The sequence below is a fragment of the Telmatherina bonti genome, assembly GCF_933228915.1.
Source record: "Telmatherina bonti genome assembly, chromosome: 10".
In the NCBI taxonomy this organism is placed as follows: domain Eukaryota; kingdom Metazoa; phylum Chordata; class Actinopteri; order Atheriniformes; family Telmatherinidae; genus Telmatherina; species Telmatherina bonti.
The window spans coordinates 29,495,862-29,510,305 of NC_136628.1; the positions used below are offsets into that span (position 1 = coordinate 29,495,862).

The window sequence follows — 14,444 nt, forward strand, 5'->3', positions numbered from 1 at the left end:
AAGCAACAATGAACATACTATTCTCTAATTATTCAAATGTAAATTAAAGAAATGCACATAAAGCTACATAAATAACAGTAAAATAAACGCTCCTGGAGTCACAAGAGTTGAAGAAATTTCTCTTTGATAGTGAAAATATTACTTTCTGAAATACATCCTCAGAAGTTGAAAAGAATGTGGGGTATTTAGTGCCTGGCCATGTTACTATCTAACTGTGATTACTGAGTGATTGTCGGTGAATCCCAATATTCTCTGTCTGAGGGAAAATCCCACTTGAAAACAATGACACAGGTGTCGACTTCTGCTTCTAACTAAAACCTTCTCCAGCTGCTGATGTTGCACACAAACCAACTCTATCACTCCTTCCATCAGCATAAGATGTGTGCAAAATCAGTGACAGCTGGGTAGTTGCTCATATTTAGAAAACTGTAGGAAACTCCTCAAAGCTCTTTCAAGCTTATAGGGAGCAATGTGCATCATGTGATCTTTAGTAATGATTTCTCTTTGAATTACTCATTTCCACTGCCTCCTGACCTCAGACTACCATCAATACCCTACTACAGCGCAATAACAACAGCTGCAGGCTCTGTCAGAGAAAACAATCCAATACTATAATTAAGGCTAGACTGAACCAGGACAAAAAAAAACAAAAAAACAAAAAAAAACAGTGATTGCTTTTTCAGTAGTAAATTTGCCTTCTACACTCAAGGAAACGTACGGTTCGGGATTTTGGAAAGTCTAACAAAAGTGTGACTGAGAGTGTGTGAATGTTTGTGTGTTCCAGGCGGATGGTCAGGCAGGCAGCCATGCGAGGCCAGCGTGTGGTGGAGAGCGAGTGCAGGTGTTGGAACCCGGCTGTCTGGCTTCTGGTGTCCCTGCTGGGGTCCCTTGTCTTGGTGGCTTTGAGCGTGCTGTTGCGACTCGGTAAGTATGGCAGCAGAAAAGCACCTTGTATAGAGGTTAGCAGCTCAGGGTCGCTGTCCTACAGCTAAGTTAATATATGCAAACATATGTATAAGTGAAGACAGGGTATATGTTTTGTTCTCACAAGGATACTGTAAATTTTAAAGTACTCACACTGTAAAATACTGTTTAAATATCTGCTTTTAGTTTTGTACGTATAAACTAGCTGGGAACTTACTTTTTAAAGAAAACTTTTTAAAACAACAGATTTAGATTAAATAGGCCTTTAAAGCTAAGTTATTGATATTTTGTAAATTATCTTGAAATAAATGTTTGTTAAAGAATATAAATTCTCATATTGTTTTGTTTTTTATACATTGCTAAAAACATCTAGATTATTTATTTGATACAATTTTATGTATAAAGATAAAATAAGCTCCAATGACTGCTTTTCAAATTCTTAAATAGAAAACTATTTGGGCATGAAGCTTTTGAAAAACAGCCTTCAACATGCCATCTGATAGACTATATCCCCTTTAAGATTTTGCATTTTTAAAAGTTTTTTAAAACAATAAAAAGGCCTGAAAACTGAAGAAAAATGTGACACACAAGATCATTTCCTGTGTATCTGAGCTGAAGCACATGTTTGAGGCGCTAATAATGCTTTAGGACCTAGTGTACCTGCAAGTGAACTCCCTGTAGATGGGATCTTTTGTGTCCATGTTTACTGTCTGACCTGTGTTTGTCTGTTGTAGCTGGCTAAAAGCCCTGCAGTTGTTTTGAAGGGAACCAGAATCAATTCCACTCTCTCGATCAACACATACATAGAGAGCAATTTATTTAAATGTGCTGACAGCAGCTTATTGGGTTTATCTCTTGGTTGAGTCAACAGATGTTCAAATGTGACTTACCTTTTCTTTTACAGGAGACATGAAGATAAGCAAACGAGGTGTATCTAGTAAGTATCTTTCAAGTTAATTACAATATCCTTTCTAAACCTATAAAAACTACATCTTCTGTCAAATAAAGTATATAGGACAAAGTGGTATCTGCATGTGACACCACAACAGATGTATTTACATCCCCTGTAGCAATTAATATTTATACTGTTCATGTTTCAGTGTCACAAATGAATGGGAGAAGCCTGTGAATTGACCTACATTATGTACAGTGTTTAAAGAAAAATGTCACTGTGGTGCCATTGTGAGTTGCTGAAATATGAGCTATTAGTCTTAAGGCATCAGTATGTCTTTCGTCCTAAAATGTGGCTTTTTGGAACATGTTTCAACAGAACGTTAGTACAAAAGAAATTCACATGGACCTTCTTTTTGTTACAAAATTGATATATCCTAACGATGCCATGTCTCACGTTCTTATTTTCAGAGTATGATCTTTGCCATCTTCGTTAAAATGCTAGCATGCTACATGCTAATAAGTCCACAACATAAGGCATAAGACTAAGGCAGTTCAGAATGCCATTTGTTTTGATGTTGTTTGGCAGTGGCATTGGTTTGTGGATAACTGTTTTGAAGCCTTGAATGTAGCGTTCTGGTCGCCACTATTTTAAATTTCTAAAATACATTCACAGCTGTGGCAACCATGAGAATGCTTATGGTAGCGCCTACGAGAATACCCTCAAAAATGGTAGTATAGGAAAAATATTTAGTGATTGGCACATGAAATTTGTTTTGAAAGTACAGATTGAGTTAAAAACTGAGTTTGAAATAATGTCTCAATGTGATTCACTCTGAAATAATCCTTTCCCTTGCCTTCGCCATCATATTGTTTGGCTATACTTATTGGATAGCCTATAACTGATAGAAAATCAGAACAGTTAGTGTTAGGACAACACTTTTTCCCCAATCTGATTTCTTTACTCTACCAGAGATGCTGCCCCCTGCTGTACATGAAAATAAAGTAGCTTTAAGCTCCTTCAAAATTGGCTTTGCTTTTCAGATCCAAAGGCCACACATACCCTTTTTATTTACAGTCACTAAGATATGATCTAAATTTCAATGCAATACAGTTCATAACTTTCATTTCATTTGATCACATCGATCTCATGTGACAGTAGAAAATGTTCATGGCCAACTATTACTTAAGATAGTTGCTGACTTCACATGTCGCCAACATAACTAAAAATCATGGTTAAAGCATCGAGCTAACATATTTCTGGTGCAGTTGTCTCTGAACAGACCTCCTGTTGTAGCTTCAGACTGTGTCTAGTGTTACAGGAACATAGATATAGTAGATATAAATTACTGTAACTATGGAAGGCCAAGAACTGCCTGTCAACAAATAATTTGACCTTTCTCTCACTTTGTCTCCATGTGTTCTCCTTCAAGCTGTTTCAGCCAATGACATGCAAAACCCAGTGAGGACGCAGTACCAAGGTAAGTGTGAGATTTCCTCCATGTTCACAGCTTACCTGTCTCAAACAGTCAAGCTCAGTTAAAACCATTTGCCTTTCAGGTTACACAGTGAAAATCAATCAGTGGCTGTGCATTAGTGAGAGAGCGTTCAGGAGCCTTTTTTTTTTTTTTTTAAATGAGATATCTTTCCCAGCTCTCCATTTTCCTAATCCCTACTTATTTCCTGCATAACCTCCCACTATCCTGCATCCACCTCATGGAGTCATGTGGCTTATTGGGTTTCTTAACCAAGTAAGATTAGACTGACTGTAGAAGGATCATTTTCTTCTTATGAACTCTCTTTGCATTGGAGCTGTACAGTTTTTTTTTCCCTTTTTTCCTTTCCTGAATCACATACTCTTAAAATGTCTTTAGCAAAATAGGAAATTATGAGTCTGACTTTTTTGTTTAGGCAACAAAATGTTAACTAAAAAACTTGTCCTCATTTGAGTCAAAGTCAGACAGTGGTGATGTCATCCTGCCAAGAAAACCTTGACTGATTTCTTCTGCTTTTCGCTCCAAAGTTCAACTGGTAAATGGTCGAAACAGGTGTGAGGGCAGAGTGGAGGTGCGCTACAACGACTCATGGGGCACGGTGTGTGATGACGACTGGGACATGGTGGATGCCAATGTGGTGTGTCGGCAGCTGGGATGCGGAGTGGCTGCGGCAGTGGGAAGCAGCTCTCAGTTCGGACAAGGCACAGGCCTCATCATGCTGGATAATGTGGACTGCAAAGGAAGTGAAGCAGACCTCAGCCAGTGTCGCAGCCTGGGCTGGGGTGTCCACAACTGTTACCACTATGAGGATGTGGGCGTTACCTGTAGAGGTACGGCCTTTATACACTTTAACATAATTCTGATGAGAGGAAAAGAGCAAAGCAACTGAAATTGTTTTTTTTATTTTTTTTATTTTTATTATTTAACACTTCAGAACCAAATTTGGTGGGGTCTAGAGGTTTTGAGGAACGAACCACACCATCACAAGTCCACTCTGGCTTACGTAAGTGCCCTAAAATACTTTTTACACCTAAATATTGAATTTAATAATCCATCAGGCAGTTGACACTTACATCAGTGAGCTCCTTTGATTACATAAACCCTAATAAATTGGTTTGTTTCATCATTCAGATTTCCATTAAGCACCGATGGCAGATGTTACACCTCATCTCTGTTAAATACACACCAGATCTGCAGAGCTGAAAAACTCCTTCATTCAAATACAATTTGTGTAAAGTTGTATGTTTGAAAACACCCATGATAATATGTGGCTTGTTTGGTGGCATTAAAATCCAGGATAGTTTCTCTGTGTCTGATATAACAGAGTTTTCATGATCTGTGATGGGATGCCAGATGTTAACACAAAATGCAAAGGCAGGATTTATTTAATAATGAAGGAATGGTTAGTTTCTGTAAAACACGACTCCACATAAAATCATTGGATTTCTTTCAAATAAAATACATAAATTTGTTTTTGAGTTTTTAAACGTTTACACATCATTAATAAAATGTCAGTTCAGTGAACAGGATCTTTTGAATGCCTTCATCCGAGCCGTAAACATCCCCCAGAGGCCTCTTGGATTCCAGACCATCCTTTTTGTTTGCTTTGTTGTAGTTGCCCTTGTGCTTTCCCCCCCCCATTTATTCCTAAGAGGATGGTGAGAGACCAGAGCTGAATCTAAACTTGGACAAAAAATGACCAAATGACGAATCAATCCTCTGGTGACTATCATGAAACCCTGTGTAGGGAGGCCATCCAGATTCATGACTTTCATACAGATGGACACATGAGATTATGTATTGTGTCTGTGTTTTTGTCTGGGAAAGTGCATAAGGTGACAACTTCTGTGCCTGGTGCAATAAGAGATGTTCATTTAACATCTGAGCCCCCCCTCCCCCTCCAACTCTCACTGTGTATCATCTTATCATATCACTCCTTTCTCCTTTTTCTAAGTCAGTGTCTGGTACTTTCTTCTTCATCCGACCACACATGCCAGAGGCTAAGACCAGAACTTCCCAGCATCAGTTATTATATTTCCTTTCCTCTTCCCTGGTTTAGGAGATGGCACCATCCGGTTGGTGAATGGGAAGAATTCCTGTCAAGGTCGAGTCGAGATCTATTACAATGGAAACTGGGGGACAGTCTGTGATGACGACTGGTTCCTCAACAATGCCATGGTAGTGTGCCAACAATTAGGGTGTGGTAAAGCCATCTCTGCACACACCAACTCCTACTTTGGCTACGGAACCGGTCTGATTCTGCTGGACAATGTAAACTGCCATGGCACTGAACAGGAGCTGAGTAAATGTAAAAGCCTGGGCTGGGGCAAACACAACTGTGGTCACCATGAAGATGCTGGGGTTACCTGCAGCGGTATACTGCTCTCACTTACACATTAACACGTCATTTAGTTTTCGTTACATTTACTAGTATTGTCAGTAATGTTGCTTCTTATTTGCAGCACTTTGGGAAGTTTCTACATATATAGTTGTTGAATTAGAATAACATTTCTACTTATTTAAATGTTTGATTTTTGATTTCTTCCCCCTTCAGGATCCACTACAGTACCGCCTGTGGTAACAGATGTCCGGAGAGGTTTCTGGGGAACTATGGACACCAAAGGTGAAAAAAAAACATACAATGACATATGATTGTGTTTGCCTGTAGGGAAAAAAAAGAACTAGCAGAGTTCCTCTGCAACAAAGGCACTATATACTGTATATGTTATGAGCTTGTGAGCTGAAATCTCCCAGTGAAAATTAAACATGCGTTTCTACCATATGACCAACAGAGGGAGCCACTTCTCTCCTTAGATTTAAGACACTGGGTTCATGATGAGAACAAAAATCACTCAATAATAATAATAATAATAATAATAATAATAATAATAACAACAACAATAATAACAATAATAATGTTGTCATTATTAAAACCCTTTAATTTCCCCATAACATGTTTTTTCCATGAAAATATTGTGTTTAGGTAATTATAAATCCAAGTTAGAAAAAATACTGAGGAACACATTAAATGTTGCATTCACAAGAAACTGTAGGATCCTGTTTCAAATCATCCAATTTCCCAAACGTATTTCATTGAGAGAATTTGACCACCTCCTGTTGACCACTTGGATGCAATATATATGGACAATTTTACTCATTTGGGAAAGTTTCTCAGTAAAAATAAATAAATAAATAAATAAATAAATAAATAAACAAATAAAGATGAGGATTCAACAAACCTCCTGTTTTCTATCCTTTAAAAAAAACATTTTTAACATCTTTTTTAATCTTTACAGCAACAGAAAATATTCCAGTCACAGAGTTACCCAGTACAACAACTGTGACCACAACTACCCAGACAAAAGGTAAGAGTATTCCAACTGGTTTTTAGCTTCATTAACACAACTACAACATATGTATTTATCGGCATAAAATGAATTTTTAGGTAGAAACTGCAATCATGCACATGTTTGTTTATGCACATACAGGCATACCGGCGCTCCGTGTGATGAATGGTAACAGCAGCTGCCAGGGTCGTGTGGAGGTCCTCTACAAAAATGTCTGGGGTACTGTGTGTGATGACGACTGGGACATGCCCAATGCTAACGTCGTTTGTAGACAACTTGGTTGTGGGCCGGCTATTGCTGCAAAGGCCCAGGCCTACTTCGGTTACGGTTTAGGTCCCATTCTGCTGGACAACGTGGAATGCAGTGGCTCTGAGAATGAGCTGTCTGCGTGCTTTCACCTGGGCTGGGGTCAACACAACTGCGGCCATCATGAGGATGCTGGAGTTATCTGTGCACGTAAGACTTGACTTCCAATTATTTAGGGCTTAATTAACTCTGCATTTGTAAAAAGCTAAACCTAATGTATTGAACAAAGGAAATGTCTGCTTCTACTTTTCTTATTAACGCCTAACTTTAGTAATAAATTCCACTGAAAGCGCATAAAGTCCATGTTTCCAGTCGTTTGTATCTGCCCAGCTGAGCTGTCCTGTTGCAATGCATGACTGTAGTTCTATAAGGAGGAGACAACACACAGAGCATAAAAAATAAAGTGAATGAGTCAAGGCAAATCAGCCTCACTGCATGCCTGTGGGCCAAACCACCCTTCTTCAGGGCTAAACCAAAAGCACACAGGTTCCTTTTTAACATAAAGCAAATCCTTGGTTTTAAATCACTGTGATTAACAGTTTTTTTTTTTTTTTTTTTATCAGTTGTCAAGTCATTTTACCTTCATATGCCTGATTAATATATACCACAAAACCATTTAAAAAACAAAACAAAACAGTTTTTCAGTGCAGTTATTCAATCTGCGTGATACTTTTTGCAATAGCCTTAGAAGAACTCAGGAGGCAAACAGGCTTCCTATATTGATCGGTAGAGTAATTAGAGGAAAGCGCCTTGCTAATGCTTTTGTGACCTCATATTTCCTGTGTATGTCCAGAGTGTATGAGTATCACTGTTTTCTCTGCTTTCCTCTTATTTCCATAGCTTTTGACCCCCTGCTGTTCTTTGTCCCAAATGGACGTGACTTCAGAGTAACGGAAAAAATACCGACCACCACCACTACCACCACCACCCAACCTTCTGAAGGTGGGTCATATCTTGGCTAGCTCTCAGTTTCCCTTCAAACTGGGTCTAAAAAGAGTTTGGACCCTAGTTTATAAATCTCTCTTTTATATTTTTTCCTTTTCAGGAGTGTTGAGACTGGTGGGCGGCCAGCACCAATGTGAGGGTCGAGTGGAGATGTATTTAAATTCTGGATGGGGCACAGTGTGTGATGATGCCTGGGACCTTCCCGACGCCCAGGTCGTGTGTCGTTTAGTGGGCTGTGGAGAGGCAACGACGGCTTGGGCAGAAGCTTACTTCGGACCTGGCACAGGAACAATCCTGCTGGACAATCTGAAGTGCAGCGGTGCTGAGTCCTCCCTGCAGGAGTGCTCCCATATACCCTGGGATGTGCACAACTGTGACCACTCCGAGGATGCTGGTGTTACTTGCTCACTGTTGTGATTTTAGCAGGATCACTCATCCATTTCCACCCCGGGTTAGGAAGTGGGTACTCCAAACCAGGACTTGTATACATCGTGTAAATAACAGCTTTCACATTGCTGAAGGAATACCCTTCCATCAACAACAAGCAAAACGACTAATGTGACGATATATGATACATTCTATAACTATCTATGCCTATTAAGCACTTTATAAATATATTATATAAATGTACACATTTTATTTTATAAACAAGGAAAAGCTAAGCTTTGAATTGTCTAACGTTTTTGGTTTGTTTGAATATTTACTGTACATGTTATACTTTGATGATTAAAGATTATTCCGGTTATGTGGATAAGGTTAACGTGTCAACGCAGAGTTGACAGTCTACAAATATGTATGATAACACTAAGAGAAACAAATGGGAGAAATGATACTGTGTACTATAAACCTTAAGAATTCAAGAAAACAGACATCCATGGAAAATGTGTTATGTCTTGTGAATATATGAAATATATTATGTGATCCTTGTGTTCTGTAAACACCCACATAAATAAATGTAACTAATAATCATTTGTATGTGACAAAATAAATGTTCTTATTTTTTGGTAAATATTTTTGGTGTAAAAACAGCTGTTCAACTTAATCAATCTGTATTTCATTTGATGGCACATGAATGAATCATTAAATTTAATATTCAAAAGTATTTTGAATATAGACGAAGGAGAAAAATGCTCCTCAGACAAAAGGAAACGTTGGGTTTAGCATTTTTATTTAATGCTAAAAAACTAACTGTTTGGCTAAATGTGAAGGAGTTGAGGGCTCATTCACACCAGAGGAATTTTGCTCATTCATTTGGTTTGGTGCAAGAAGATGAATTTTTCTAGACATTTCCAACAACTGCTTGTTGGGGGTGGTTTAGCCTGGAAAGACCACTGAACAAAAAGAAAAAAAACAAGAGGAAGAAGAAAATCTGGCTCATCAATAAGACTATTTTCTGATCCTATGCATACGTCACTTGGGCATGTTTGTAACAATCAACAAATTTATTTTCATTGTAATTTACAATTGAACATAAATTTTATTCTGGCAAAATGGCTTCTTGAAGAAGCTGAAGAAAAGGGATTTTTTAGAGACTGCCAATGGTTATTCTAACCTGCCCATGGAGCCGCCCAAAATGTCTTTTTGTCAGCTAAACCAATAGTAAACATGGTGAGCGCCAGTTTTCCAGCTTCAGACCGTCCTACTTAGGTTTCTGTCAACTTTCCCTTCAAGTCCACAGTTGAGCGATATTTGATGTCTTTGGAGTCATCAGATGGCCAACTATAGTCTACATGTGCACTGCATAAGCAGGGCCAGGGAATACGCTTCAAGTTTGAGTGGAAAACCGTACAAATCCAGGCTGCTTGCCGGCTTTTCTTCATGGCAAACAGATAAAAACGTATTCCCTGTGTTACAGCCCCAGGCCTCTGCATATTGTGTTATTTAAAGAATCCAGGACTGACTCCACCAGACTTCTACAAACTATGCCATCACACCTCCATGACTGGCTGGCTCCACAGGACACACCCGGCTGTGCCATCACCTGCCCACTCCTCAGCTTGCCAGCTGGAGCTTCACTATTCATTCAAGCTCCTAATGAACATTCAGGGCAGCTGTTGGTGTGTAGACCAGCTTGCCCTTTAGGATTCTTATGACTGGTTAGAGTCCTGTTGTGGCGGCCTTTGTCAGTCCTTGAAGTTGGCTTTGTTGTTGTTGTTTTTTGCTTATGATGAGGTTTTGTGTTGTGAACCAACTGGGGTTGGTTTTCTTGATATTGTGTTGGTTGGCAATTCATTTTTTTTAATATACAAATTTCTTTTAAGTCTTTAATGTTTCCCCTAGCAGATTTGGGGTTTGTAACACCCTGTTTCCATGACTTCTCTTCAACTGGAACAATCAAACATGCAACAACTCTTTAGCATTGCTCTAATACCTTCCAAAGAAGACTCTATTGCAATTTTATTGGACATCTAAGTTTTCTGGCCCTCTTGTGTAGTTACCAGCATGTGCAAGTGATCCATGCATAAATGACAAAAATCTTCTGATGACCAATGCCAAAAATGAAAATCACACCCATTGTTCACCCCATTCATTCACCACAAGGAAATAGTGAAATAACAGTTTATGCAATTTTGGGGCTCCTGTTTTTATGTCAGCTGTAAAACCTGACATGGTTTTCAGAAGAAACTGTCCAGCAGCACCAGGAGAGGTCAGTTCTTTTCTTTGGTGCACCTGATAGTGTTCACACTGCTACTGAACTGCATCACAGTTTACTTGCGAGTAAACTATAGACTATATAAAAAGATGGACGCAGCCTCCTTAACACCCCCCATATGCTTCTGAAGAGCTGAGTTGAAGCTCTGCCTCCTTGCCACAAGACACCATAAACCTATCAATCAAAAAGGTCATACCACTAATTGTGCTTAATTTCAATATTAAATAACATCCAAACGGACGACTAAAAAAAAATCCCTGAATTAAAACGATATTACATGTGGTTATAATTGAATGTGAAAAGATGAAAGAAAAGCTTCTTCAGTTCCGAAAAACTTTACAGGATTTGTGAGTCTTTCAGGTGAGCGGTGACACATCTATAAAGCTACTCGCTATCCAACTTGCACTACTGTACGTTCAATGTTACTTCCTCTTTTTGGTTTAATGTTTTCACCGTGGTTCACTTGTAAATAAACCGAGACCCCCGGTTTTTATGCAAACCAGAGTTTGCTTCTTTGGTCTGCACCAGACTTTGAATGCATGCTCATACTGCACTAAGTGCACTGCACTATCTGTCCACTTCCTTTTTTTTCTCCAATATATCTGTTTCACACAAAATGTTTATTCCATACTTGTATAAAATGTATATATTGTTGTTGGGACATTGCCTCTTCAGTCCCACAGATGAGTAAGCAGAAATGTCTCTAGCCAGGAAATAACAGCATATCCATTTGTGGTTTTAGATGGATCTTTCCCAGTGGAGCGTGGCACTGTTCCAGTTTAAAAACCGTACATGGTTGCAAACCTCATTCAGAAAATCTGACCAAATCCCAATCACCACACTAAAACAGCCTGAGACAATCTGAGGGATACTCAAGTTAAAGTGCAACATGGCTCAGGGTTGTTTCCCACTACTGACTCAGCATTCATAGATATTTATGTTGGAGTTGTTGTGTGCTTTGTGGGCTTTTCTGACTTTTATTTGATTAACTGCATAATCCCGCTTTTTAAAATGTTTTTTGCAAATATTTATTTAGTAAAAAGCAACATTTGCTGCCATGATGTGCATTTTTCAAAACCTTTGCCTTTACTTATACAGAAATTGAGCTTGCAAAATATCTTATTGTTTTTTGGGAGCTGAAACTGATTGATGTATTTCAGAAAATGTTCCAATGCATGTGTGAAAGGGTGACTTGGGATAAAATGACTCAGCATTTCTGTGTCATCAGACTGCCTCCGTAAAAGTACCACAATCAGCAGAAGTATCAGGGAATGGGAAGTCCATATAATGTGCTTTGAAAGCAAGCAAAAAAAAAAAAAAAAAAACTTCTGATCATTAACTGCAAAAGAATAAGAAATATCATTAATATTAAAAGACATGTATATTTTATAAATGAAAGTAAATGTTTATAAGTATGTTGACTATAATATGAATAATAGACTGTGCTTCACTTGTGCCAAAAAATAATCTTGTCATGACAAAGACAAATATAAGAAAGTCAGTGGCATCGACAGGGTTTAACATCAACTTAGACAATTGTTGGGAACTGATTATCAAGCCTGAACCTGGTTTCTGCTGTGGTCTGAACAGCACTGACCAATCGTGTTTAAGGGAGCTTTGCTTGCCTAAAACTTCTGTAAAAGGTGCATTACAATCTCAAAACCATATGTTATTAGAATTAAGTCATTTAAAAACATTGAAATCTGCATTAGAATACTGTAAAATAGGAAGTTTCTGTCTATATAGCATGTTTTTACAGGGAACAAACTTCTAAAACTTGAGTTGTCATCAAGTGATAGCTCTTAGGTCTGTAGACTGACACTCCACAAACCTAACACAATTACATTATGTAAAAGACTAACTGGTATACCACATGAATATTGTCTTCTTATTTAGAAAACAGTTTAATTTTATTGCAGGTTGAGCTCCAGGAGAAGTGGGATGCCTGGGGTTTAAGCCTAACCATGTCTGCTTGTTTAAATGCCATAATGTATTACTGTGTGCTCTGAAGCTCTCCAACCTCCAATTTAAACTTCACGATTTTATGTCTGTGCTTCATATGATCCATCCATCTGTCCATCTTATGACACTTATCCGAGGTTGAGTCGTGGGGCAGCAGCCTAAGCAGGGAAGCCCAGACTTCCCTCTCCTGATCCACATTTGCCAACTCTCCGAGGAGGATCCCAAGGTGTTCCCAGGCCAGCCGAGAGAAATGATCCCTCCAGCGTGTCCTGGTTCTTCCACGGGGGTCTCCTCCTAGAGGGACACGCCCGGAACACCTCACCAGGGAGGCATCCAGGAGGCATCCTGACCAGATGCCCAAGCCACCTCAACTGGCTCCTCTCAATGGCAGTGGCTCTACTCTGAGCCCCTCCCGGATGACTGAGCTCCTCACCCTATCTGAGAGACAAAGGAGAGCCCGGCCACGCTACGAAGGAAACTCATTCTTGCCGCCTGTATACGAGATCTCGTTCTGTCTGTCACGACCCACAGCTCATGACCATAGATGAGGGTAGGAACGTAGATCGACTGGTAAATCAAGAGCTTCGCTTTCTGGCTCAGCTCCTTCTTCACCACGACAGACGGGCGAAGAGTCTGCATTACTGCAGGCACCGCACCAATCCGCCTGTCAATCTCACACTCCATCCATCCCTCACTCGTGAAGGAACAATGAAGCGAGTACATTATTATTATTATCATATAAAGCCTTCTCCACTTCCGGCTTTATATGATAAAATGCAAAATTACATCATTCTCATTGCCTAGCTATAATGATTGTAAATGGAAATAAGTCCATTTCTTTCAAGATGGGACTTCATTCCCAGCATGCAACATGGTGTGACATATTTTCTAAGCATTATGGGTCAAGCGTGCCATGTTGGCATCTATTGCAATGTAAACAATAGTTTATTCCACTCATTCATAGTGAGTTGGGACATGGAGGTCTGCTACAGAAAACATGCTGAAATGCCAGAAAGGAAAAGGAGTTTACAGGAACATGCTAACCAATGAAGCTAGGGAATATTATCTCAAATTAGCATGATAAATAATGTGGACCCTGATTTAAACAAAACCAAGACATGATGCAAAAACATGAGAACCTACCACAGGTTGTCATGGTGATGTCTTTGCCTACCTGGTCTGGGGTGTGAATGTCTACACAGCAGATCAGTTTAGAAACTACAACTCCTAGGACCCTCATGTCCGATTTACAAATTAACTGTGCAGGACCTTCATATCTTGAAACCCGAAGATGACAACAACACAGTGATTTGCTCAGAGGAATGTGAAGCTAATCAGAGATGAGCTAGCTGTAGCTAGCTTAAATCTACCATAGCATATGTTTCTAATGCTGATGTTTTCATCTTAACCACTACAAGGGTGAAAACGTTTACCATCACATGCAGTAACACTACCACCAATGCACAAATGCAGAGAAGTGGATCTTTAGAATTTATTTTTAAGGCTAACTAATACAAAGTGAGGTAGGTCAGCAAAACAATGAAAAAATCTGAATATTTAAAGGGGTCCTATTATGGTATTTCAAGTTTTCTGAGCTTTCTACAGTGTTACAGTGTTGAATATTCATCAGACATGTGAACGGCACTGTTTTTTTTTATCACCTAAACGCATGTTTGAGTTTGAGTTTGAGTTCCAGCACTCTCTCCATTCGGTTTCCATGGCGACGAAAAACGCGTCGTTTTAGAGAGTTTTCTCACTTGGAAATCCTTGTGACGTCCCGGGGGATAAGGTTCGGTGATTGGTTACCTTCTACTGGTTAACAAAGGCATGTACAAATACATCAGGCGGGTGGAAAACGTGGGATAAAGTTATTTCGAATGATGGCTGGTGAGTTTACCAAAGAGAGACATCCTGCTGCAT

At 39.2% G+C, this 14,444-nt stretch overlaps 1 protein-coding gene across 1 annotated transcript; it reads left to right on the forward strand.

The window, feature by feature from the left end:
* Nucleotides 1–788: 788 nt before the first annotated feature.
* Nucleotides 789–8,326, forward strand: LOC306761330 (scavenger receptor cysteine-rich domain-containing group B protein; the record flags this gene model as incomplete). The annotated part of the gene is made up of 10 exons (XM_079247455.1): nt 789–951; nt 3,258–3,296; nt 3,839–4,141; nt 4,246–4,314; nt 5,371–5,685; nt 5,866–5,934; nt 6,614–6,676; nt 6,800–7,114; nt 7,805–7,906; nt 8,010–8,326. The coding sequence occupies 10 exons, from the start codon at nt 789–791 to the stop codon at nt 8,324–8,326; spliced, it is 1,755 nt and encodes a 584-aa protein (XP_079103581.1).
* Nucleotides 8,327–14,444: the final 6,118 nt, after the last annotated feature.